This window comes from Oxyura jamaicensis, chromosome 18 (assembly GCF_011077185.1).
Source record: "Oxyura jamaicensis isolate SHBP4307 breed ruddy duck chromosome 18, BPBGC_Ojam_1.0, whole genome shotgun sequence".
In the NCBI taxonomy this organism is placed as follows: Eukaryota; Metazoa; Chordata; class Aves; order Anseriformes; family Anatidae; genus Oxyura; species Oxyura jamaicensis.
This window is the reverse complement of record NC_048910.1, coordinates 9,185,029-9,209,810: the sequence shown is the minus strand read 5'-3', so window position 1 is coordinate 9,209,810 and position 24,782 is coordinate 9,185,029. Positions and strand designations below refer to the sequence as shown.

The 24,782-nt window shown below is 36.3% G+C and overlaps 1 protein-coding gene across 13 annotated transcripts in view; it reads left to right on the top strand.

The window, feature by feature from the left end:
• The window catches only part of BPTF (bromodomain PHD finger transcription factor), a 56,378-nt gene that overhangs the window by 23,624 nt on the left and 7,972 nt on the right, over positions 1-24,782 (top strand). For 6 of the 13 annotated variants that reach the window (XM_035342141.1, XM_035342137.1, XM_035342140.1 and 3 more), the window contains 22 exons: positions 1,384-1,551; positions 1,697-1,872; positions 3,077-3,432; positions 3,709-3,840; positions 4,446-4,575; positions 5,314-5,449; positions 6,563-6,778; positions 7,068-9,495; positions 10,454-10,578; positions 10,832-10,960; positions 11,250-11,400; positions 12,179-12,302; positions 13,618-13,870; positions 14,303-14,464; positions 15,415-15,563; positions 15,983-16,106; positions 16,608-16,831; positions 18,206-18,428; positions 18,662-19,545; positions 20,316-20,398; positions 22,012-22,237; positions 22,660-23,009. In XM_035342141.1, the coding sequence (XP_035198032.1) occupies positions 1,384-1,551; positions 1,697-1,872; positions 3,077-3,432; positions 3,709-3,840; positions 4,446-4,575; positions 5,314-5,449; positions 6,563-6,778; positions 7,068-9,495; positions 10,454-10,578; positions 10,832-10,960; positions 11,250-11,400; positions 12,179-12,302; positions 13,618-13,870; positions 14,303-14,464; positions 15,415-15,563; positions 15,983-16,106; positions 16,608-16,831; positions 18,206-18,428; positions 18,662-19,545; positions 20,316-20,398; positions 22,012-22,237; positions 22,660-23,009 (6,949 nt within the window). Of the gene's footprint in view, positions 1-1,383; positions 1,552-1,696; positions 1,873-3,076; positions 3,433-3,708; positions 3,841-4,445; positions 4,576-5,313; positions 5,450-6,562; positions 6,779-7,064; positions 9,496-10,453; positions 10,579-10,831; positions 10,961-11,249; positions 11,401-12,178; positions 12,303-13,617; positions 13,871-14,302; positions 14,465-15,414; positions 15,564-15,982; positions 16,107-16,607; positions 16,832-18,205; positions 18,429-18,661; positions 19,546-20,315; positions 20,399-22,011; positions 22,238-22,659; positions 23,010-24,782 lie in introns of all 13 variants that reach the window. The other 7 variants (XM_035342143.1, XM_035342142.1, XM_035342133.1 and 4 more) reach the window with 6 other exon arrangements.

Below are 24,782 nucleotides of genomic sequence, written 5' to 3'. Positions count from 1 at the left end.
AGTGAGACTTGTGTTCCTGTTATGAAGGTTCAGTTCGAGACCCTTACCTCAGAGGAAGGGAGAGATACTGAACCGCTATTAGTAAAATAGCCGGTCCCAAGGAGAGGAAGATAAGATTAAACTGCAAACCTGAACAAAAATATCTATCACAATCCATGTTAAATGTAACATGGGTACTAATCTTTTAATTTTGAGTCTAGTTTGGATGCTTCCTTTCTCCTCCAAACAGCAGGCACCAAATGGTTCCATTTTCCTCTTACTAAAAAGGGAAATAGACCGAATAATGTCAGTCACCCACTTGGCAAAGCTAGAAATCAAGTTATGTTCAGGTTAGGGACCTTCTGAGAATCTGAGAATGATTCTTGGATCATTCTGATCATTATGATTCTGATTCTCGGATCATTCTGATCATTATGATTCTGATTCTCGGATCATTATGATCTTTCTCCTAGGAGTGAATATTTCATAGGGGGAAGGTTTTGGTCTGTTTTCTTTTAATGATAACAGAATCCCTGATGTTTTGAAAGAGTTTTAAAACCAGAAAAATTTTTGTTTGTTTGCTTTAAACATCTAAGCAGTGTCTTTGCACAAAATTCAGAAGGTATTGCTATTGAAGGGTGGTGCCTTCTTACAGGGAAGAGAGTGGTATTTCTAGATAGTTGCAATTCACTGATGCTTAGGTTGAAAGATTGTGCTTGGGCAGTATGCTGTGTTGACAGGTGAGGTGGCAATAATGTCCACAGCTGTCCAGAAAAACAGTAACAAGGAAAACTGAGGACTGAGAATGCATTGTCTTACTGAGCTTGAAGCACTATCTAGACCTGTCAGGTTGTAAGGAAAGCTGATGTTTTAAGTTTGTAGAAAAGCTTAGATATAGAGTGCTGCCAATGGAACAGAAATCAGAATTCCTCAGCATTAATGTGCTGAGATGATCAAAGACAGTGGAAAATGGAAGGAGAAGTGAAAAGGTCATGGTTTGAGGAACAGTTAATGCATGATACAATCAAGAAGGAATCAAAGAAGCTGCAGGAAGACCAAATTTCATGAAATCTGCATCTTAAAAGCAAAACAGCCTCAGTAGAGGGCTCGCAGTGTACGCATCTATGGGGGGAAAAAAATACATTTTGTATTTCAAATTCATTGATCCAAATATGGATTTCAGTTCTTCAGAGCTGTAAAAGTTGAAACTGCTTGAAACAGAACAAAAAGATAAAATATCTTTTTATGGATTCAGTACTCTAGAGGGAATTTATATTCTGTGGGTATTTCTTTCCAGTCTAGCAAAGGATGTTCATCTGACTTGAAATTTTTCATCCAAAATATAAAGTGAAATTTGTATCTACATTTTAAAGGAAAACTAAAAATGAAGTTGTTCTTTTGTAGAAGAAACTGGTCAGATGATCCCCAGCAACAGCAATGTGTCTGCTGCAGCTCTACAGTCAGATGTTGAAAACAGCAACAGTAGTGAGCTGAGCTCTGTGCAGAATGACTCCATTAAGATGCCTGATGATGCTGAAAATGCAGAGGGATCCCAGACTTCAGACGACATAGGTAAAGAGGGGGAAAAAAAAAGAAAAAATACATGCTTGTTATTTTATGCATCTTTTTACTTTGTAATTTCCATACATCAACAGAAAACTTGAAGTTTTTAAGTTTATTTTAAAAGCTTTTTTTTTTTTTTTTTGTTCCCGGGCAGGAGATAAGTCTAATGGTGAAAGAAGTGATTCTCCAGGCACAGGAAAAGGCACGCCAGGTTCGACGCGAATGCTCACAAGATTACGAAATCCAGATAGCAAGTTGAGCCAGATGAAAAGCCAACAGGTTGCTGCTGCAGCACATGAAGCAAATAAGTTATATAAAGAAGGCAGAGAGGTTCGTATACTTACGGAAAATTCATAGTAGTAGTAAAAGTGTTACAGAAAACCAATCATCTTTTTTTTTAAAAAAAAAAAAGTTATATTTAAACTTTTTAAAGTGATTTTGGCAGACTGTAAAGGTCATTTAGAAAAAGTTAAAATAATAAATTAGCAAATACTGAAAATGTTATATCAGAAGCTTTTTTCCCCTTTTCCTTTGTTCTGGCACTCTGAATCCATACAATGATATGTCAGTGACCCAGTGTGCATACTTTTCCTTTAACATACCGGTCATAAGTTATGGAGTTGTTTACTGTATATCCAGTAGTAAGTTATAAACGTTTTCTCCCACTTTTGTCTTCAGATCTTTCAGAACTGATATACCAGAACTGTAACTTACTAGTGTTTTGTATTTGATTGTTGTTTGAATACCTGGGTAATAGCCAAGTTTCCAGTTCACCACAAGTCTGTACTGGCAGATTATGTTGATTTAAAAACAATCATTGCAAAATTGTAGCACTGCTTGATGCAGACTAAAGTGAAAGCTCTCAGATGACTGTCATTTGGTATAAATCTTTGGTGTGGTTGTAGGTTTGTGTTATGAGATAGCTCAGCTTCTCCAGAAAAGGAATGTTTGAATGTTAAGAGTTAGCTGCACTCATTTGTTGTCATTGTATGGTGTATCGATTTTATTTTTGTTAGTTGGTTATCATTGTAAGTTAACACTTAAAATTGTGTTTGTGAGCCTATTTGATCACAAACATCTCTGATTTGGAACTCCTTTATGAGTAGCTAGAGCGGTGTTGTTATCCATGCCATGTTTTCAAATTCTGAGATATTTGTTGGCTTAGCTATGTGTAGGAATTCTGTGATTTACCCAGGAGGTGTTTCACAGACAATTCAGCTTACTTCAGTTTAGTGAGGCTATTTTTCCAAAGCCATCTCCCTCAATAGACATAATTCAGAGCAGCCAAACAGGTTCCTGTTTGACTTCCTGAAGAGCCTGGGTGGCTTTTTTTTAATTGTGTTGATCTTCATAGGTCTATATGCAATCTGTGATGAAGTACTTATATTTAATGTATTGGTTAGAAGTTATTTGCTTCTACAAACCAATGCAAGATATTTTTATGAACTTTACATATAGGCAGTTGAGACCGTATAGCATGAATAATCAAACAGAATGACTTTAAAAGGTTCCAAATGTTTCTTTCTTGAACAAGGTTCTGGTGGTCAACTCTCAAGGTGAAGTCTCCCGAATGAATGCAAAGAAGGAAATTGTAATGAAAGGAAATATCAACAACTATTTCAAATTAGGGCAAGAGGGGAAGTATCGTGTTTATCATAATCAGTATGCCACGAATTCATTTGCATTGAACAAGCACCAGCACAGGGAGGACCATGACAAGAGACGACATCTCTCGCATAAATTCTGTCTGACTCCGGCTGGAGAGTTCAAATGGAATGGGTCTGTACATGGGTCCAAAGTTCTTACCATATCCACTTTGAGGCTAACCATTATCCAGCTAGAAAACAATATCCCGGCATCATTCCTTCACCCTAACTGGGCTTCCCACAGGTAAATTAATAAATGAAAAAGTATCTTCTCTTGTATTTTTGCTAATAGCATTAATGAGCAGTGGTCTTTGCTTTTTGAAATTGGTGGTTTCCAAGCTCCATGCTTCAGTAGATTAGAATACAATGTATTTGTGTGTTGTGATGAATGACTAAAAGAATTACACATTTGAGTGAAGTATTAGAATATAGGAGATTTTATCCCATTGGATCTCATTAACGTAGCATGCTATATTAGTACATGTATATATTTCAGGTTTTTATCTTTTTTCCAATTCAGGTCTAACTGGATAAAGGCTGTTCAGATGTGCAGCAAACCTAGAGAATTTGCACTAGCTCTGGCTATATTGGAATGCGCGATTAAACCAGTTGTCATGCTGCCAATCTGGCGGGAATCCTTAGGGCACACTAGGTAAAAAATGATGAAAATATTTTTTTATCTATGAGATATATTTATATGCTTTATACATATATCTTTTTGAATATGAGAACATTTCTGTTTTACAGTTACTCGTTTTTCTATACCTGTAAGAATTAAGTTGAATTTCAGTCTGTTGTATTCAGCACTTAAACTGGTTTTTTCTCAAGCAGAAAAACTGAAAATGCATGAAAACATTTCAGTAGTGTCACTGCTCCTGCAAAGCAAGTTTGTTTTCTTTCTGAGCTATAGTCTCCAAGTGTTAGCACTTCAGAAGACTAGAAAAGCAACTTTCAACTTGCTGAGTTTGGTAGAGTCTTTTGTTTTCCATTGCTCTGTAGAAGAAGTGAAATGTCTGATGTAGAAATGGTTGCAGGCAGCTGTTGGCCTTTATTGAAATAGCAAAAAAAAAAAAAAAAAAAAAAAAAAAGTAGTGTTCATATTGCAAGTAATACATACAAGGTGATATTAGACTTTCCTCTTTACTTCAGATATTTAAAATTATTCAAGGAGTATTTACTGTTGTTAGACTTCTTATATTTCTTTATAAGATCCTATGCTTAAATATATTTAAAAGTACTTAAATCTGTGTTTATTAGACTACGCAGAATGACAGCAATAGAAAGAGAAGAAAAGGAAAAAGTGAAAAAAAAAGAGAGAAAACAAGAAGAAGAAGAAACAATGCAGCAAGCTACATGGGTGAAATACACATTCCCTGTCAAACATCAGGTAAGGTTTTATTTTGCATGAAGATCATGCAAAATACAGAAACTGTCAATTTCTTATTTTTCCTCTATTTTCTTGGAATTACATAAATGTCAATTACTACATTACTCCCTGTCACTGGAGTAGGAACCATGCCCACATATTCAAGCACGCAGTCTTGGCCTGAGCAAAATTTGAGATTCATTAATGTCTTAGCTCCACTTCCAGATTTGGCAGATGATTATTTGCAAAATGCAGTCCTTCCTAATGGAAGAGTTTTAGATGGATATTGGAATCTTGTCTGTGTGTCTGTTTCCAGCACTTCCCTCCCCACCCTGCCCCCCAAATCAGCTACCTTTACTTCAGAAGGTTATATAAATAGAAATCAATTTATATTCTCCCACAGTAGATACAAAATACTTCTGTTGTAGTGGTTCTTCGCTCTAAATTTATTTGCTGTAATAAACATACAGGTTGATTCAAAAACTTATGATCCTTCAGCTTTTAGGTAACTATCTGCTTACTGTTAAATGAAGGAAATAGGGGTTTTGCTGTTGCTGTGATAGAATTGATTTATTTATGGTCAGATACATATTGAAATGTAGATAGCATGTTATTTCACAAATAAACTTCAGTTTGCTTGAAAAAGTAAGTAAGTTAGAAGGTAAAAAAAAAAAAAAAGACATCTGAGGTTTTTAAATTAGTGCGTACATTTACAGGAAATAGCACCATTAAAATTCATGTTTTTAAAATGTTTAACAGGTTTGGAAACAAAAAGGAGAGGAGTATAGAGTAACAGGATATGGTGGTTGGAGCTGGATCAGTAAAACACATGTCCATAGGTTTATGCCTAAACTGCCTGGAAATACCAATGCAAATTACAGAAAGTTGCTACCAAGTAAGTGTCTGCATCACTTAAAGTCTTTTTAATTACTAACGTATTACCTTTTGTTGCTTTTGCAGTTAATTATGTATGTGTAATGTTTCTTGTGTAGACTTTGTTCCAAGTGTTCCAGAGAAGCTTTCATGGATCTCTACTCATTATTGGCAGTATAGTTGCCTCAGTTGTCAGAGACAATTTTTTAGCTACCTTAAATTGTTTCAGTTATGGAGTTGTGTGTAACATTCTACACCTTTAGGTTTATGTAAATCAGAGAAATTTACAAGCAAAAAAAAAAAAAATTACAAGCAAAAAATATCTAAAACACTAGTGCACATATTCATCTCTTTTCCTACATTTCCTACATTAACCAATTTTATCTGTACATAAGTTTATAAGGGGGAATTTTTCTAGCAAGTTCAAAACACCTTATTTCTTTTAAAATAATATCTTGGGATAAATATGTATGTTGCCACAGTTAACTTCTAGAATGCATCCTGAACTGCTTAAGTCTTATTTGTAATTCTTGAGTTTCCTTTTAAATTTCAGAAAATGGTGGTCCTCATTATATTACATATCAAAATTACTTGTTTTGTCACATGTTGAAGTAAAACTTCCGATGTTGTTTCTAAATGGGTCAAACACAAACTGGATGCTGCTGCTTTTTGTGTTATCTGTGTGATTGTTAAATTATATCTTTTCTTTCTCGGTTGCAATTAATGGACATTGCAGTGTTAAGCATAAAATCACTTGAATACTGTTATTCACTCTTGGTTTATCTGTAGAAATCAAAATTATTAAAAATTATTTGTGAATTTTCAGTGTGTGAATGAACACTTTTATTAGGCTGTTTTTTCAGAAAGTGGTATTGAATTTCCTGGAAAAGTTGTTTCAGAAAAGCTGATCATGAACTCCTGAAACAGTAGTGGAAATGAAGTATTTTATCCCTGGTGGGCTTTTAGGTATTCTTTATTCAATATTGCAGTAAGCTTACTCTGTTACAATTATATACTGCACTGTATTTCTGAATTTTAGTAATGTGCAAGAAGTGGTAAACCAAATTACATTAAAATAGAGCAGACGATTGTTTTTTTCTGAATAACTGAAACTATTTAATTAATCTGTTAATAGCAAAAAATGAAGATGAAAAATGCAACTTGGATAAACGAAAAGGTTCAATAAGGGTAAAAGCAGAGAAAGATAGAACAAAGGATTCTCATGATCTGCAAGCAAAGGACAAAGCAGATGCTTCAGAAACCTTGGAGAAAGTGAAAGAAGAAAAGTCACATGAAGAAAAAGTAGAAATCGATACAAATTCTGAAAACTCAGATCATGCAAAAGACAAAGGTGATAAATATAAATTATTATAAAACTAGTTATTCATTGCAACACTGTATGTGTAAAAGCATATGACCTCATAAATAACTATTGAAAAACTGTGTGACAGATTTTGTCCAGACATTTAAAATGTCTCAAGTGATAATTACCCTTGTAGAAAAGTCTAAAGTGTTCATTCCCTTTTCTTGAAATGTATTAATGTGCTAAAGGTGCATTTATTTCTTAGTACTTAATGTAAGAACATGCTTTTGGTACTCGTTGTTCAGAGAGTTTACTGATTCTGAATTATTCTTCACAGTGGAAAAAGAAATTGATGGTGAAAATGATAAAGTCATCAAGGAAGAACCTATGGATATAGATGATGTGAAAATTGAATCCCCAATAAAAGATGAGGATAGTCATTGTAAGCTTGATATAATCAATGTCAGCGAAGGATTTCATTTAAGGACTTGCTACAAAAGGAAAGTAAAATCATCAAAATTAGATGGACTACTTGAGAGGCGAATAAAACAGTTTACGCTGGAAGAAAAACAACGTCTAGAAAGGATGAAACTGGAGGCTAGTGCTAAAAATGGAGGCATTCAATCTATAAGCCCCCAGAAAAAAATAGATGAGCTACAAATGAGAAAAGTAAAAGAAGGAAGCCAATTTGACCTGTCTTCCCAAAATCAAACCTATCTTTCTGATAAAATCCAAACTGAAGATACAAGACAGGACTGCTTGCCAGTCAGCAGCATCTCTTGTACAAAAACTGGTGAGCTAGATGAGCCTTCTTTGCCTTCAACAAATAGGCTATCAAAAAGAGAAGGACATCTATTGGATGAGGACTCACCTCAGTCCTCTGAAGGTGAAAGCTCTGTTCAGAATGATAGCAAAGAGAACAACTCCAATCCTGTGACTGCTGATAAATGTCAAGGACAGGAGGCTCTTAGAGAGGGTGAGACTTCCTCTATGGATGGCTTGAAACAAACAAATGCAGATGGTGAAGTCAAATGGGATGTTCTGGAAACAAATGAAAGACCTGTGAAACAAAAACTACCTATTGCCAGAGTATCTCAGAGTGAATGTGAAAACTCAGAGTCAGTGATAACTGAAAGCAGCTGTAGAAAAGATGCTTTGGCCATTTTTGAAAAAACAGACTCAGCAGGGAATTCTGAACAGCAGAGCAAGGATCCAGAAAACAATTGTGTGATAAAAAGCCATTATGATCCAACATCCTTACAAGAAGGTGAAATGGTGGAAGACGTTACTCCAAGAAAGACTGAAAGTAAATCTGAAAATAAGATTAGATTTCACCAAAAATTGGTGAGTAAAGATTTAGAATCACTTAAGACAGAACTGAATTCTGAAAGAAACCTTGAAGGTCAAACTCTGGAGCATGCGGATAGGACAGAAGTTGATGAGGAACTACTGAGCTCTAAGCTGACAGAGGCTAATGGTCAAAAGAAAGGTCAGGAACTGAAAGTGGAGGCAAGTACCATAAACAAATACCTTGATCAAACAAATGTAAATTACGTTACTGACAAAAAGAATAATAAAGACGATGTAACTGAGATGGACTTAGAAAAAGATAAATCTGCACTCCAAATGAATGGAAAAGACAATGACGTTAAAGTATTATCAAATGATGAATGCTTAGTTAAAGATACCTGTGAAGCTACAGCAGGAGATGATACTGAACCAAAAATTAATAATATTAATAAATCAATTCAAGAACATGAAATAAAAGCATTGCCTTTTAGGGAATCTTCGATAAAACCATTCATGAATGGTGATATCACGACAGAGGACACAAGTAACAAAAATATCATAGACCCAAAGTCATCTCTGCAGAATTCACCTGAGTTTGAAGCTGGAGAGAGTCTTCAGCCATCAGATGAAGTTCTGAAGTATATGCAGAAAACTGAAGAAAAACAGCTTTCTCCTCAAAGAGCTGCCTTCCTTGGTGCTGCTTCCACACCAACAAACACTTTCTGTAAAGAAAATAACCTGAGTAGTGAAACAGAATCTATGGAAACTGAACTTAGTGAGGAGAAGAAAGTTGCTCCATCGCCAGTAACGTCATGTGAGGAATCTAGTTTGAGTAGTGACTTTGCTGATCAGAATGGTCTACAAGCATACAAAGTGGAAAATATTAATGGAGAGAATAAAACAAAAACTGTTATTACTGAAGTGACTACCACAACATCAACTGTTTCTACAGAATCCAAAACTGTGTTGAAAGTTGCAGAGACCCTAGCTTCTAAGGATGAGAAAACAACAGTAGTATCATCTACAGAAAATTGTGCCATATCCACTGTAACTACCACCACCACTGTAACTAAGCTTACCACTCCAGCTACAGACAGTAATGTTGACGTAATTTCTGTACAAGAGCATAGTAAAACAGTGATTACAACAACAGTAACTGATTCACTGACCACCCCAGAAGGCACATTGGTGACTTCCATGACTGTCAGCAAAGAGTATTCTACGAAAGACAAAGTGAAGTTAATGAAATTTACAAGACCCAAAAAAACTCGTTCTGGAACTGCCTTGCCTTCTTACAGAAAATTTGTAACCAAAAGCAGTAAAAAAAGCATATTTGTTTTACCTAATGATGACTTAAAAAAGCTGGCCAGAAGAGGAGGGATCAGAGAAGTTCCCTATTTCAATTATAATGCAAAACCTGCCTTGGATATCTGGCCATATCCATCCCCAAGACCAACTTTTGGGATCACTTGGAGGTATGTACTTAGTTGTGTTCAAATTTTTGGCTTTGAAAGAAGTTCTTGAGCAACCCTGTTCCACAGAAATAAACAGTTAAATTACAGTTTAGGAAAGCCAGCACCACCAAATCTAATAGAAAAACCTGATCTGGTTTTGGCACCAGAAACTTCAGTTGGGAAGATACTTACAAGGACAAGTTGAGTATGTTGATAGTGTAGGTAAAGTCGTACAGAAATCTAACGGCCAGTTAAGCTGTGTACCAGAACCATGAGATATTCTATGGCACTCCATTTTTCAGTTTTGCTTCACATTTTATTCTAGAAAATGACAAATATCAAAGCCACATAGCAGACTGTAAAACATTGTCACTGTAATACTCTTCTAGTATCACACAGTTATTTGATTGTGCTCTTTGAAGCTATGAGAAGCAAGCGGCAGAAAGTTTCGAGTTCATAAACTTTCATAGTAGTGTGTGGGAATGGAATGTTATCTTACCTGTGGCCATCAAGCTGGTGGAGTATTTTAAAGAATACTGTTCCCACTGAATCTTCTAATAGCCATAATTAAATGGGGTTCACCTTCATTATATTTTTTTTGTTCAGACTCTGGATTGATTTGAATAAATTTGGGTATTGATGCTCTTGTCCATAATAAATCTGGGGTTTGTGAGATGACAGGAGTTTTACATCCAGGATTGGATAACCATACTGTTTTTTTGCTGTTGTTCAAACCCTTTCCCTACCTTTTAATTCTGAACTTCCTTCTTAGCATTTTCAAATAACACTTTTCCTTGAGTTAAAAAATCAAAACATCTTGTATGGTTGGCTAGAGTGGAGCTCTTACACCATTTTAAAAAATAATAGCAAAATTTGTATATCGTTCAGTAAAAGTAGAACAGAAGACCTGTCTCATTGGTTTGGTTACATTTATTAAATATATTTTTATTTTAAAATATAATTAATGCTCTGTTGTTAGATACCGACTTCAAACAGTAAAATCATTGGCTGGAGTGAGCCTTATGTTGCGGTTACTATGGGCATGTCTCAAATGGGATGATATGGCTGCAAAAGCTCCACCTGGGGGAGGAACTACACGTACAGGTATCATTTCTTTAAATTTCTGTGTTTCCTAATGTAACAGTTCTTGCTGTTAATTTTGATTACTTTCATTGCAAGCCTTTCTGTAAGGGCTTGATGTCAGCTACGGCGCTTGATAGATATATAGGTAAAGATTTTAATAACCAACAGTTTGCACTGTAGTTGTTCTTTCTTTATCTTGAGTGTATTGGATTGATAGGAGATTCAGCTTTTATTTGTTTTCTGCTATTAACGTGTTAGGACTAATCTGTTGTAGAAACATCTGAAACAGAAATTACAACAACAGAAATAATCAAGCGAAGAGACGTTGGCCCATACGGAATCCGGTCAGAGTACTGTATAAGAAAAATTATTTGTCCCATTGGTGTGCCAGAAGCTCCAAAAGGTACCTTTGTTTATACATTTTTTCTCTCCCCATAAGCTCCTACAGAAATTAAGGTAACTGGACCTTTATGTTAATTCACATGATCATAGGAGCAGATATAGCTTGACATGAACTATTCATTCTCCTATGTAAAGCAAATGATGCATGTAACAAACTGACTTGATCTCTCTCAAGCTGGAAGGCATTTCTGTTTCTAAAATGAGATGGAGAAAGATCATAAATCTTGGTTTACACTTCAGTTTTGTTTTATGATTGAGCTGAACGTGTATGTTTTGACTGTTCTCTAAAGAAACTCCAACACCCCAGAGGAAGGGACTGCGATCAAGTGCTCTAAGGCCAAAAAGGCCAGAAACACCCAAGCAAACAGGCCCTGTTATAATTGAAAGTTGGGTGGCAGAAGAGGAATTGGAATTATGGGAGATCAGGGCGTTTGCTGAAAGGTAAACCAACTCAAACTTTTTTCAAAAAACAGTTTTTATTTTTGTGTGTGTGTTAAATAAAAGTTCCCACTAGAGAGCACAAACTAGATCAGCTTTTACTGATTATAGCTATCAGTGTTAGGTTTTTTTGTCTTTTGTTATGTTACACAGAAGCTTGAAGTTGTAAAACTCAATTATTTGCTAATACCCAAACTGAATTTATGCAGATATATTAGATTTGTTAGAACTATTTTTTATTATTCCATTCTTACTAAGTAATCAGTGTTGTATTGCTAAAAGGCTATTACTATAAAGCATGGAAAGAAAGGTTTTAGGTTACCTTTTGCATGACTTCAAACAGTATGTGTTTAAATACTTCTATAATACAAATAAAACTGTTGTATACAAGTATTTTGAGTATCCTCAGACTGAATTTACCTATATTTAAGTCAAAAAAGTATTTTCAATATTTCATACTTAGTGTTGGAACAATTTTGAGTGCCTTGAGAATAATTGTTTTAAATTAATGGTGTTACATAGATCATGTTTTCAGTCTCAGATGTAATTATGAATTCCAGTTTTGGATAATAGCTTCTTGTAAGGTGTTGTAGTAGTTTTGCATCAGAGTATTTCAAGAATGTTGCATGCACTTTCAGAAGCTTATTTCAAAATACTTTTAAAACCACGACCGGTTCTCAGTGATCTTCAGACGTGACAGTTGTTCTTAAATTAATCTAGGTTGATGGATGGATTTTATGTAATGGTTTAACTCTTCTTTTTGGTTGTGTGTCTTTGGCAGGGTGGAGAAGGAAAAGGCACAGGCAGTTGAACTACAGGCTAAGGTTAGTGAACAGAAGAAGGCAGGCGAATTCAAGGCCCAGTTGGAGGCTCAACTAAAACAGCAACGATTGGCTGCCCAGCAGGTGGGGGAGCTATTGGTAGTCCCGCCTGTCTTGCACCATTTTTCAGTGTTACAAACTCAAAGTTCTGGGAAGCCAGCTTCTCTTAGTCATCAAACAGTGCTGCTCCCCCGTATGCATTCATTATTTTGAAACAACATTAAGGCAAAGATTTGTTTAATAATTCAATTCCCATTTTTTTCCACCTAGTACAGAACACTTTAAAAATAAATATATTTTTTTCCAATTTTAAAAGAAATCTGAGAAACATTAGTCTCCAGGTAAGATCAGTTGTGTTTTGTGGTTTAATAAGAAGGTGTCTTGGTACATAGCTGACTTTGGAATACAACTGAATTTGTTTCCTTGCTCTAATCACATTGAATCTTTTGATTTTTATCTTATACAGAATTGGCCAAATGAAGCCCACAAAGAATTTGTTATAAAATTTACTTACACATATGTATATGTACATGTGTTTATAACTAGTGTTTTTTCCATCCTGCATGTTTTCATTACATCTTCCGTAACCAAATACATTACTAGTGAATGAGTTTTTCCGATTCACAATAACAACCTCAATGTACTGATAACTAATCACCAGAATTTAAATTAATATGGAGATAATGTTCTTCCTTATCTTAGTGGAATTAAATAGCTGGCGTTGTAATAGATCTGACTGATACTGCCCCTCTGTAATGTGGCTCTCTAAATTCAAGGCACCTTTCTGACAGTCACAGCACAGAATGTTACTGGGTGAGATGAAGGATTTTTAAACCTGATTTTTTAAGCAGGCTACAAACTGGATTTACAGTTAGAATGATTTTTAAAATTATAATCTTAATGTTGCATTTGGTGAAGTAAAGTGATAGTCTTTTTTCCTCCAACTGTGGCAGAATCTCAGTACAGGCAGCTCTGAACTTGAGAGTGCCAGTAATGAACTCTTGTGTATCATTTACTGAAGTACATAGAGGCTGTATGCACACTGTTGAAGCCAAGTATAAATAAATACTTTTAAATTAGTTTTTTTAACCTTTTGGGTTAATCTGAGGCTAATTAATATGTTTTCTTTTTCTTTCTCTGTATTGAAATTAAAGTAAGCTGAGGATTTTAAAGATGCTATTAAGAAAAATTTCTGGTTGCGTACTGTAAGCAGAGTTGTAGTTCTCCAGGTCAAGGAGTCTGCTTGTAGTGTTCTGGGATATTCAGGCAGCTTACTCTTCACTCCGTTAAACTTGAACTAAAATCCTACTAGGGTCCTTTATTTTTCAGTACTGACAATACAGCGCTTATTTTACAAAATCTGAAAATTCTTCATTTAATTTTTTTCTAAATTCTGTAGAAACGACTGGAACAGCAGAAGCAGATACCTGTAGCAGGTGTGGTCCCCACAGTCACTACAGCCAGCAGTACTGCAACTACTGTCTCAACTCCACAGAAAGTTGTAGTAGGCCCTTTAACGGGCCCAGTTCCCACTGGAACGAAAGTAGTACTTACTACAAAAGTGGGTTCTCCAGCTACAGTAACATTCCAACAGAACAAGAATTTCCATCAGACTTTTGCTACTTGGGTTAAACAAGGCCAGTCTTCAACAGGTAAGTAGCTGTTCATCATGGAAAGAACGTGTAATTAGGGTCGATGCCAGCACACATCCTACCTACATCCAACACCTACATCTCCAGAATACAGCATTACTGCATTTTGTGTCATCTTTGCTCTTAACTCTCTTGCTATATCAGCAGGACACTTCTGAAATAATACCTGTCTAATTTTTCTTTGTTCAGACCTCTAGGTAGTTTGTTTCTGACCTGTCTCATTACTGACAGCTGTTTCACCAGTAATCATTGATTATGAAAGCATTCTATGCTGTAACGTACTGTTTCCAAAAAAGTCTTTACGAAAGCAAGAATGACACATTTGAAATACTGTAAAAATAATCCTGAAGTTTACTGTTTCATACTTGAAAATAGTCATATTCTTGACTAATTTTTCTGCTCTAAAATTGACTGTTCTGTGTACCTCAATAGCCACTAGCACAGCTGCCACTTCAGCCACAACCATTGCCAGCACAGGGCAGACCTTCCAGATCTCAGGCAGTCCAGTAACGATGGCAGGGAAAGTGATAACTAAGCTGCCACTCCCTGCAAACAGCAAGATTGTTGCCGTCAATGTGCCATCAACTCAAGGAGGTAGGGGAAAGGGAACTGAATTGAAATGTATTACAGCTTGCTGTATTTCTCCATTGACACTATTTTCCCAGTGAAGTAAACTGTGTCTTGAAGGGGGAAAAATATATCTAAGCATTTCTAGAGCTTGTTCCCCCGTACTGCATATTTGTGTGTCTGGGGGAAAAATGCAAGTATTTTGCCTGTAAATTATTCTACGTTACGTAGTACAAAATTAGAAGCTCTATTTTTAACAATGGGGAATGAAGCATGCTTTTTTCATTATCTACATTATATTACCAACAAAATAACTTTCTACCGAAAAAAAAATGTTGCTGTTCTTAGTTAATACCTGCATCTGCTCTTCATTGATGAGCAAGAGTTTGGTTCCAAATTAAGATCAACATTTTCCTTCTCTACTTGGGAAGAGAGCTTTGTATTTTGAGATTTTACAAATGTATATTAAATAGAAAAGCTTGATTCTCTGTCTCCATTCTCCTTAGTGTCTGAGGAAATCGTGAAGGCTACCAGTTTTGTATTGAAGTTTCTTAGGTGACAGGAAAAGCAATACCAATTTTCTTTGGCACCATGAGCTTGTAGGTGAAAGGCTTAAACTGGTCTCCTCCTTTTTAAGTGAATCATACTGTAACTTTTGCTTAATGGTTGTATAATACTAATTTTGTGGCACAATGTCATTCAAGGACTTATTTGCAGTTACCATCAAACTGATCTTTATGAAGATTCACTCTTTCCTTGATCTTTTCTAAAATACCTGTTGCTTAACTCCAAATGTAGCTGAAAGGATAATGCTGCTTCTGTTTACAATGTGACAAAGCTTCTCCCAGAAAGTGTTAAAAGACTCAAAGGTGTTCTAGAAACCTGGAGACTGGTTTCTAAATGCCACCCTGGAGTTGTATTTACTACTTTTGCTGGCAATTATGTTACTAATGAATTCTCAATTTTACTTTATTTAGGTGTTGTTCAAGTTCAGCAAAAGGTATTGGGCATCATTCCATCAACAACAGGTGCAAGTCAAACATTCACTTCATTCCAGCCAAGGACAGCAACTGTAACAATTAGGCCAAATACCACAGGGACTTTAGGAACAACAAGTACTTCACAAGTAAGATGTCTTCCTGATTATTTAATGCAAAAATTTGGGATGTGTATATTTTAAGTTAGTGGCAGATGTTATAGCTAATATGTAATATAGTTATTTATAGTCACTTTTCAACATACATGTATTATTATTTTAACATACATATATTATTTTTTTGTGAAGAAAAATAATTAGAAATAATCAGAAATAATGTTAATGGATTCTTTATTTCCAGGAGGTACATCAATTCTCTCCAATTTGAAAAATTATTATCTTAGAGCTTGGTAAGCCTTAGCAGTGTGGGCATAAGTGGAAACAATACTGGATCTACTTGCGTCTTCTCATTTCTTACTATGTTAAAGGAAGAAAAAAAAATACTTAAAAGAACCCGCAGGGATACATCCTTACATGTTCATGTATGCTCTCCATTTTAATGCATATAGGTAATGCAAGGGACACCGCTCCGTCCTGGTATGACAGTAATACGAACACCACTTCAGCAGTCAACACTTGGAAAGACCATCATTCGAACACCTCTCGTGGTGCAACAAGGTATTCTTCCAGCCAGTAGGTTCATTTTGATATTTAAATTTTCGGTGCAAAATCCATGGTTTAATACTTTCTGCGTCATATGTCACAGTGCAAAAATACCTCATTTCAATGCTTGACTTCTAACAAGTGCGCTTTTTTTGGCTTTTAAATACAATGGTTGTAGGCTTTCTAAGTTTTAACAACCAATATTGGGAAATGTACAGGTTAAAATTAAGCCCATTTGTTTGGAAGAAAAAAGTTTAGAACAACTTTGTATTGAGAGAACCTTTTATTTTTTAAAAAATGAAAGCTGTGTTTGAAGTTCCTCATAAGTACATTACTTGAATGAAAATAGAAACATTTTGTAGACTGTTTTCAATCATAGAAATGGTTTAAATGGAAACGTGCAAACTGGAGTGCTTGCTTCACTTGTTTGATAATACACTATTGCAAGAAGTTGTGGTTCAGAGGTTAGCAGTACTAATGGTTGAAATATTATAAACAGTTTTTTTATTATCACAAATTACTCTCTTACAGGTCAGACACAGCAGGTGGTGACTCAGATAATCAGAGGTCAGCCTGTCTCAACAGCAGTTTCTAGTACCAGCACAGCTTCTTCCAGTTCTGGACAGAAGACAGTAACAAGTCCTGGAACGCCACCTCAGCAAATACAGCCACAAACCACATCACAGCCCCCTCGACCTCAGCAGGGACAAGTGAAACTTACTATGGCCCAACTCACACAACTAACACAAGGACAGGTAAAATATTCTGGACCCTCTGGGCATGAAAATGTGTTAATGCTTGCAATACATTTTCTCAGGTTTCTTGATTTCAGCAGTGTAGTGTATCTGCTCATAATTTTACGTTCTTGGTTATGTTTCAGCCTTCATTTAGGATAACTGATAGCATAATTACAGACTGAAAGAAGCATATACACAGTGTATCTCTAAATACTGTATTCCGTAGTACTGTAACCAGCATTAGGAAAAATTAGCAGTATAGAAAAACATCTTTGCCTTAACAGCAGCAAAGGAATGTAATTATTATTTTTATGGCCTATTTTTTAAACCTTCAGAACGTGATGTTTGTTACTTGTCTTTTGATGTCGTATGAAGATTCAGTTTTGATTTATGCTGTCCTCAGTCTCAGAAGAACTCTCTGGAACTGGAGGAGGAAAAAGTTCTTAGAGCTTCTGTTCAGATCATGAAGCAGAAAAAATAAATTTAGGCAAAAAAATAAATTTAGAATCATGCATAGGGTAAATATAGGCTTCTTCTGTGAATTACCATAATAACTATTCTTTAAAAATATTTATAGAATGTATGTCTTTGTAGTGTACTGGCTGCTTGTGGTCACTTTAGATTTTTCTACGTGCAAGAGTCAGAGAGTTCACTTCCATTCTACAGGACTCGGAAGAATTTCTCGAGGGACCTCATTCTGTTCTATGGGATCACAGAGTGTGTAAATAAGCACCTAGGTGTTGTGGTGATACCCTGCCTTCTCTGTTTCAACTGAGAGCACTGTCCTGAGATGGACCGTACATATCTTAAAATCGTCGTAATGATTAAATTTTATCTGATCTTTATGAAAGCCTAGCAATTTCTGTATACACTAGTGATATCTGGAAAGCTGGTATCCAGAGCATCAGCTTAAGCAACAGAAATTTATAACACATTGCAAACTGAATAGTCAGTCATATGAAAGCTCACGGTTGGGCTGGATCTGACAGGCACTGAGAAAACCTTTGCACTGCAGAGAATTTTTACATAAAATGGTTGGGATTCTTGAGGAAGCAGTTAATGTCTAAAATTATCCATGCTCTGCTTTGCTTTTAAATTCTAGGAATAAAGATCTTCCATTTTAGCTGCTTTCTGGCTAGGGTTCTTGTTAATATTTAGGTGAAAATATTTGTTACTAACCCCAGCCCAGTAATCTGTTGATAGAACCATTGGAAGAATATTTTACTATTTCATGATCTCAGGTGCTGCTTTTGGATTTTAGGAAAATATTTTGCAGTAATTTTTTTGGTAAAATTATTGACCTCTGAAATCTAAAACCCTAATTCTTCTGATTTTGATCAAGGTCTTTCTAAGAATTGTATCACTAATACATCAATATTAACTTTTTTTCAGGGTGGCAGTCAAGGATTAACTGTGGTAATTCAGGGACAAGGTCAAACTACTGGTCAATTACAATTAATCCCTCAGGGTGTGACTGTAATACCTGGTCCAGGACAACAGCTTATGCAAGCAGCTATGCCAAATGGTACAATTCAGAGATTCCTTTTCACCCCACTACCAGCAGCTGCTACTACAGCTAGCACAACCACAACAACAGTTTCCACTTCAACCTCAGGTAAGTGTTGTTCTATTCAGCAGAAAAAAAGACTTCCATTTAGGTTACACTGGAGTTTTTGTGCAGTTGGAGAAGGTATCTTAGAAAAGTAAATTTGTTAGAAACATTATAAGCCAAGAAATATGTTGTTCTTTCTGCATAAAGCTATACAGTACTTTTAAAGCATTTGCCTCAGTAAGGCTCATAAGCTTGTCATTTAAAGTAAGTGAAATATTTGTTTTAATCCTGAACAGCTACAGAACAGAAACAAGCTCCACAGGCACAGCCAACATCAGTGCTGCCTCCAGTTCAGCCACAGCCTCAGAGTCAGCAGCAAGCCCAGCCTCAAGCACAGAATCAGAGCGCTCAGCCTGTGACCCCAGCCCAGCCACAGGCACCACAGCTACCACTTCAACCTGAAACTCAGAGCCAGCCTGAATCTCAAACTCCAGCATCTGTTGACTCTCCAGTCGCGCCTGAAGCACAATCGTCTAAATCTCCAGTTCAGTCGCCAGCACAGACCCAGGCTCAAGGGCAATCTCCAGCGCAAGTCCCGAGTCAGCCGCAGACTGCAATCCTTCCACAAGGCCAGTCCCAAGGCCAGCCTCAGCAACCAGCTCAGGTGCAGACTACAACCCAACAACAGATTCAGATGCAGCCCCATGCTCCCATACAAATTCAAGCTCAGCTGCAGCAATCACAACCTCAGGTTCAGACTTCGGTCTCAACCCTTCCAACTACTCAAAGTTTAAATCAGGTTCCTGTGCAATCCCCAACTCGTCCTCAGCTGCAACTTCAGCAGCCTCCAACAAAAGTTATTACAGTGCCTCAGCTTCAGCAACAAGTCCAAGTTCTCTCTCAGCTTCAGTCACATGTTGTGGCTCAGATACAAGCCCAACAAGGCAGTGTGCCCCAGCAGATCAAGCTTCAGTTACCTATTCAGATTCAACAAACTAGCCCAGTACAGGCTCACCAGATTCAGAATGTGGTAACAGTACAAGCAGCTAGTGTTCAGGAGCAGCTGCAGAGAGTTCAGCAGCTCAGAGAGCAGCAACAGAAGAAAAAGCAGCAACAGATAGAAATTAAACGTGAGCACACCCTTCAGGCTTCTAATCAAAGTGACATTATCCAGAAACAGGTAAAGTTAACAGAAGGAAATTAAAATTTAATTAATGAAAGAAATTTCATTTGAAATGCCTGTTCTTGTTACCGATGTTAATACATTTGATAGGCAGTTAATTTGATTCTTTCAAAGGTAGTGCACGATTGGTTTTGGCAATTTAATTAAATATTCTAAGTTAATTCAGCACATCAAGTCAATTGTATGATGTTTGCAGTCTTACGGCACCTTGATTCAACTTAACCACTAGCTGCTGGGACAATATATCTTTATTCTCAGTTCAGGAAAGATAGGTTATAGACAGGAGAGCTGATGTCCAGAACACAAGTATAGTACTTTTGTTGCCTGCTATAGGGAACTGAGGTTTCAAAGAGGTATCTGAAATGTAATGCTGTTGGATGGCTGCGGGGCTTTAAAAACAAACAAAAACCAACATATGTGTGTATATATATATATAACAGATTCTTACCTTAGAAAAAAGTCACTGAAGTAATGTTGTCAACTTACGTTTAGTCCCTAGGTTTAAACTCTACATAAGGAAAATATCCTACTCTGGGGGCTGGAGGTGGTGATGATTCTTCATTTCATTTTTAAAACTTTCAAATTTCAAATAATTGCTTTAAACAAGTACTGCCCTGGTAAAATCCATTTCATTTTACCACTTACTGAAATTAATAATACTTTAATTTTTTCCTTTATCTTAGGAAATCTCCTGGTTTTCCCAGTAGTATTGTGAAATACTGGCCAAAATTTTCATATTTTATTTTGGATTCTCTATCGTCCTACAGGTGGTTATGAAACAGAATGCTGTCATAGAACACTTGAAACAAAAGAAGACCCTGACTCCAGCTGAGAGAGAAGAAAATCAGAGGTGAATATGCTTCATGGTGCAACTTTAGATGTGGAAGTTTTTCATTTAGAACATCATTTAACGGTGTATAAGACACTGATTTGTAAAAACTTGCTTGAAGAGACTTTGCTGTTTAAAAGTTGGTTAAAGTAACACTTGAAAGTACTTGGTGAGAGCTGTAACTCAAAATGATGTTCTTAACTTTAAATAATTGAAGCCTCTATATTCTCAATTTCACTTTATATGTTTTTAAAGTTAAGTGTTGCATGCTTGTGTCTGAAACTGACTGCAATTTTTAAATTCAAGGTAAAAATCGTCTTTAAAGATCATGGAATGGAGAATGAACCATTCTGTTGCAGAAAATCCTGTTTTTTGCTGTCCTTTGTTGTGGTAGTTTATTTCCATTTCTGTCCTTTGGCATTACTTCGTCTCATTTTAATTCTGTACATCCCACATCACACTCTGCAGAAGGAATTGACGTGTTAGAAGATAATACTAATCAACAAGCTAAGAGATTTCACACGTGAAGCTGCTAAACACAAAATTGAAGTGTTTGCCAATAGTCTTAAGGTTATTTTGACGTCGCCTTACTCATGTAGTTGTTTCAGTTGCATAACTGCAAGTGTATGTTGTCAGCTAGTAAGAAAAAAGCATTTTTATAAAATTTTGATCATCAAATCAGAGTACAAGCTTAGTTGATTACAACAGTACCACTAGGTGCTACTTGCTTCACAATTTCATAAAAAAAAATTAAAAAGTGTTGTCATATACTTCCTTTAATGGTGTCAGATAGCCAAGTTGATATTTTGACTTGGATTTCTGTCAGTCTTTAAAAAAAATGCTAGCTAGCTTGGTCCGTTATACAGTTGTCTTTCCTTCTCACTGAGTTTTTCTCTTCCAGAAATTTATTTTGGGTATCTCACTCGTTTTTCTAGTTTTCTAGCAAGTTTCAAGTAGAACAGAAAGGGAAATCAAAGCACTTTCATCTACTTAAAATATAAAGCAAAAGTGAAACGTACAGAACAAGTGATCAGGAAAAGATTTGTAGCTGGCTGTACAACAATCATGAAAACTGAACCATAAGTTGTCAGCAGTGAGGAAGTTTGGAATTGTTTTATATTCAGTTCTATAAGCTAAAAAATATTTGTTAATCCTCATGCCAAAACACAAATCTTTGTAATATTTGGTGCTCAGTAGAGGGTAAAAAATAATGTTTTGGAGCAAGTTACAGGTTTCCAACTTGCTTTTATCCTACATCAGAATTAAATAAACGTGTTCTTTCAAATGTGTTTGTGGAAATGGAACTCAGTGAAAATATCTCTGATCATTCTGAAATCTAAACCTTGTTTGGGGTTTTACGGGGTAAGGGGAGGAATGATTAGTACTCAAATCAGTTAAATGAAACTGGGACCAGCCCTCTTTAACCAAACTATTGACTTGATTTCTCAAAGGGGTGATCTAGTAAATAAGAATGAGTGGGAATAACATGTTGCGAAATTTACCATTTATGTTCTAAGAATTGTAATAATTTAGCTTACAGCTTGCAGAGACTAGACAAAATACTATGCTGCATTCTCAACTGGGAATTAATAGGCAGCTCAGCACATTGTACTTTCTCTTTCCTTCATCACCAGAATGATTGTATGCAATCAAGTGATGAAATATATTCTGGATAAGATAGATAAAGAAGAAAAGCAGGCAGCTAAGAAACGAAAGCGAGAAGAGAGTGTGGAACAGAAGCGTAGTAAACAGAATGCTTCCAAGTTGTCAGCTCTACTTTTCAAGCATAAAGAACAGCTGAAAGCTGAAATTTTGAAAAAAAGAGCACTTCTGGACAAAGAACTACAAATTGAAGTGCAGGTAAGGATGGTTGTTCTCAAGCTAATTTGATTTTAAGTTGGGGACATTTGTGTTAACTTCATGTTTTCTTAGTGTGCTTTTAAGGAAACATAGGAGGAAGTTCTGGTTTTGTATGCGTGGATCTCTGCAGAGGTAGTAGATGTCCCTTTCATGCTTTTTGTTTCTCATCTGTGATGAAATTAACTTGTTTCCTGAAACAGATTCTGATATATTGCAGCCAACGGGTCATAGTAAGCCAAGAGCGTCGACTGTTAATATTGTATGAATTGTAGGTTGTGCATGTTTTTAAAAGTGTACATTTAAATGGCTTAAATTATTTTCTTTTGATTATTCATGGGGATTTATGTCTAGACTTTAAATTCTGTCCTGGAATAATCATATGAAGTGCCTCCCTCTCTATTTATCCATTTAATATACTTCAGGAGGAGCTAAAGAGAGACTTGGCTAAAATTAAGAAAGAAAAAGAAAAAGCCCAGGCAGCTGCTGCTGCAGCAGCGGCAGCTGCAGCAGCGGCAGCTGCAGCCGCTGCCACCCCACCGCCACCACCACCACCACTGCCATCACCACCGCAGCAACATGCAGCCAGCGTCACTTCTTCCTCCTCCACCACGGTCCCAATGCCAGTATCCTCCCAGAAGAGAAAGCGAGATGAGGAGAGAGACTCGTCAGCTTCCAAGTCCAAGAAAAAGAAAATGATTTCTACTACCTCAAAGGAAACAAAGAAGGACACAAAGCTTTACTGCATCTGTAAAACGCCTTACGATGAGTCTAAGTGAGTAGTGAACACCTTGGGCTTTTACTGTGGATTGTTAGATTTAGGTTAGTATTTAGCTGGTAGCGTAAGTTAGTTCTAGAACTGGAGATAGAGTATCAGGTGTTACTGCAGTGATCACTAAGGTATAAAATTTGTCATTTCCACTAGCAGTTACAAAACTATTAACATACTTGATTTATACTATTAACGTACGTGATTTATATTTTTACTTGTTTGCATGTTTCATTGTATGACCTTTCTGTCTGACATGCACATACTCTTTTTTTATTTTCTTTTCCTCCGCTCTGTTATTCTTTCTTTTGCCGTTTGCCTCTGCCTCGGAAGCAAGTGACAATTTGGTTTGAGCGATTTCCTATGAACAGGTGTCTGATGTTCATTAGAAATAGTTTTGGTACCGTCTTCCAATAAATGGTGGGTTGTGGTTTTTTGGTAAATCGCTAAGCAGTAAAGGGTTTCCAAGTTACTGGACTGTGCTTCGCTTTGGACAGTGTTTCAGGTAGAAATGGTTTTCATGTGTTATAACGTGTGTCCCGGGTTCGGTCAGAAATGGAACACGCGAGCATTTGACAAAGTGAAAATTGTGGTTCTCTGTGATTTGATTCTGGCCATGCGCAAGGAAGAATATTCCTCTGAAAGACAAATTGCTACGTACAAAGTTTGCAAAGAAATTTAGTAAGTGGTGGTAGAAGATTCGGTGGATTGCAGTGGGATAGTGTTATGTGTTCCTGCTTAAGCTAGAAGTGACTAACGTTGTTAGTTAGTAATGGTTAACGTCTGATAGCTGTGTAGAGATTTATGTAAAATAAATTTTGAGTTCAGTTCCAAGGGAGTATTTATCTGCTCAATGAGTGACAATACCAAAAGGTATTAATTGATATCCTTTGGTGGTGGTTTAAGTCTTGCTAACACAAATGAACCCGTAGGGGTGGAGTAGTGTTTTCACTCCAGGAATGGTTCTTCATCCCAAATTTAGGGTGAGGACTAGAGGATCTCCTGAAGTTCCTTCTAGCCTGTTTGTTTTAATTACTGTTATTTTTAAATGAATTTGAGGCCTTTTTTTCTCAACGTTCGGTGGTGTTCAATAACTCTGACCATTACAGTATTATATCAGTGTGAGAAATTGTAGATTATCTGTGCTGCTGTCACTCTGTAAATGGCAGACTTCTGGTACCCTGGGTCATAGTTCTTCATTTCTAAGAGTTGTGAATCTCACCTATTTAACTTGAAGTGTTAAGTTTACTAAATGACTGAAAACCTAGGAGGATACGCGTTCTCATTGTGTTGTGATGCTGAGCGCAGGTCTGTATTAGCACTTTGTTGTTAGTAAGCAATAGAATTGTCACAAAAATAGAATTTGTTCTCCTCATCTAACGAGCAAAAGAATTGGATTGTCGTGTGACCTCAGTGGGCTTTTGAGCAGGCCAATGAAAAATGTGGTCAGAGTGAATTTTGGTGGCTTGAATTAAGAACTGTGCTTAAACGCAGGGAATAAAATTTCAAGACAAGGAAATGTTAATAACTTCGCAGTATCCTTAGGAATATGATTCAGTTCTGCTGCTCATCTTGTAAATTCCAAATGTTATGTTCTTCCAAATGGTGACTGATTCGTTAAACTAGGTTGTCATTTTCCAAATAGGAAAATAGGAAATTTTCCAAATAGGAAAATGACAAGGCAAATTTTAAAACACTTTCCTGGTAAACACTTCTCTATGTGTGTAGGTGCGTACACGCGCTCATAGGCATCAGATACTCCTTTTTGTGCTGGTGTCT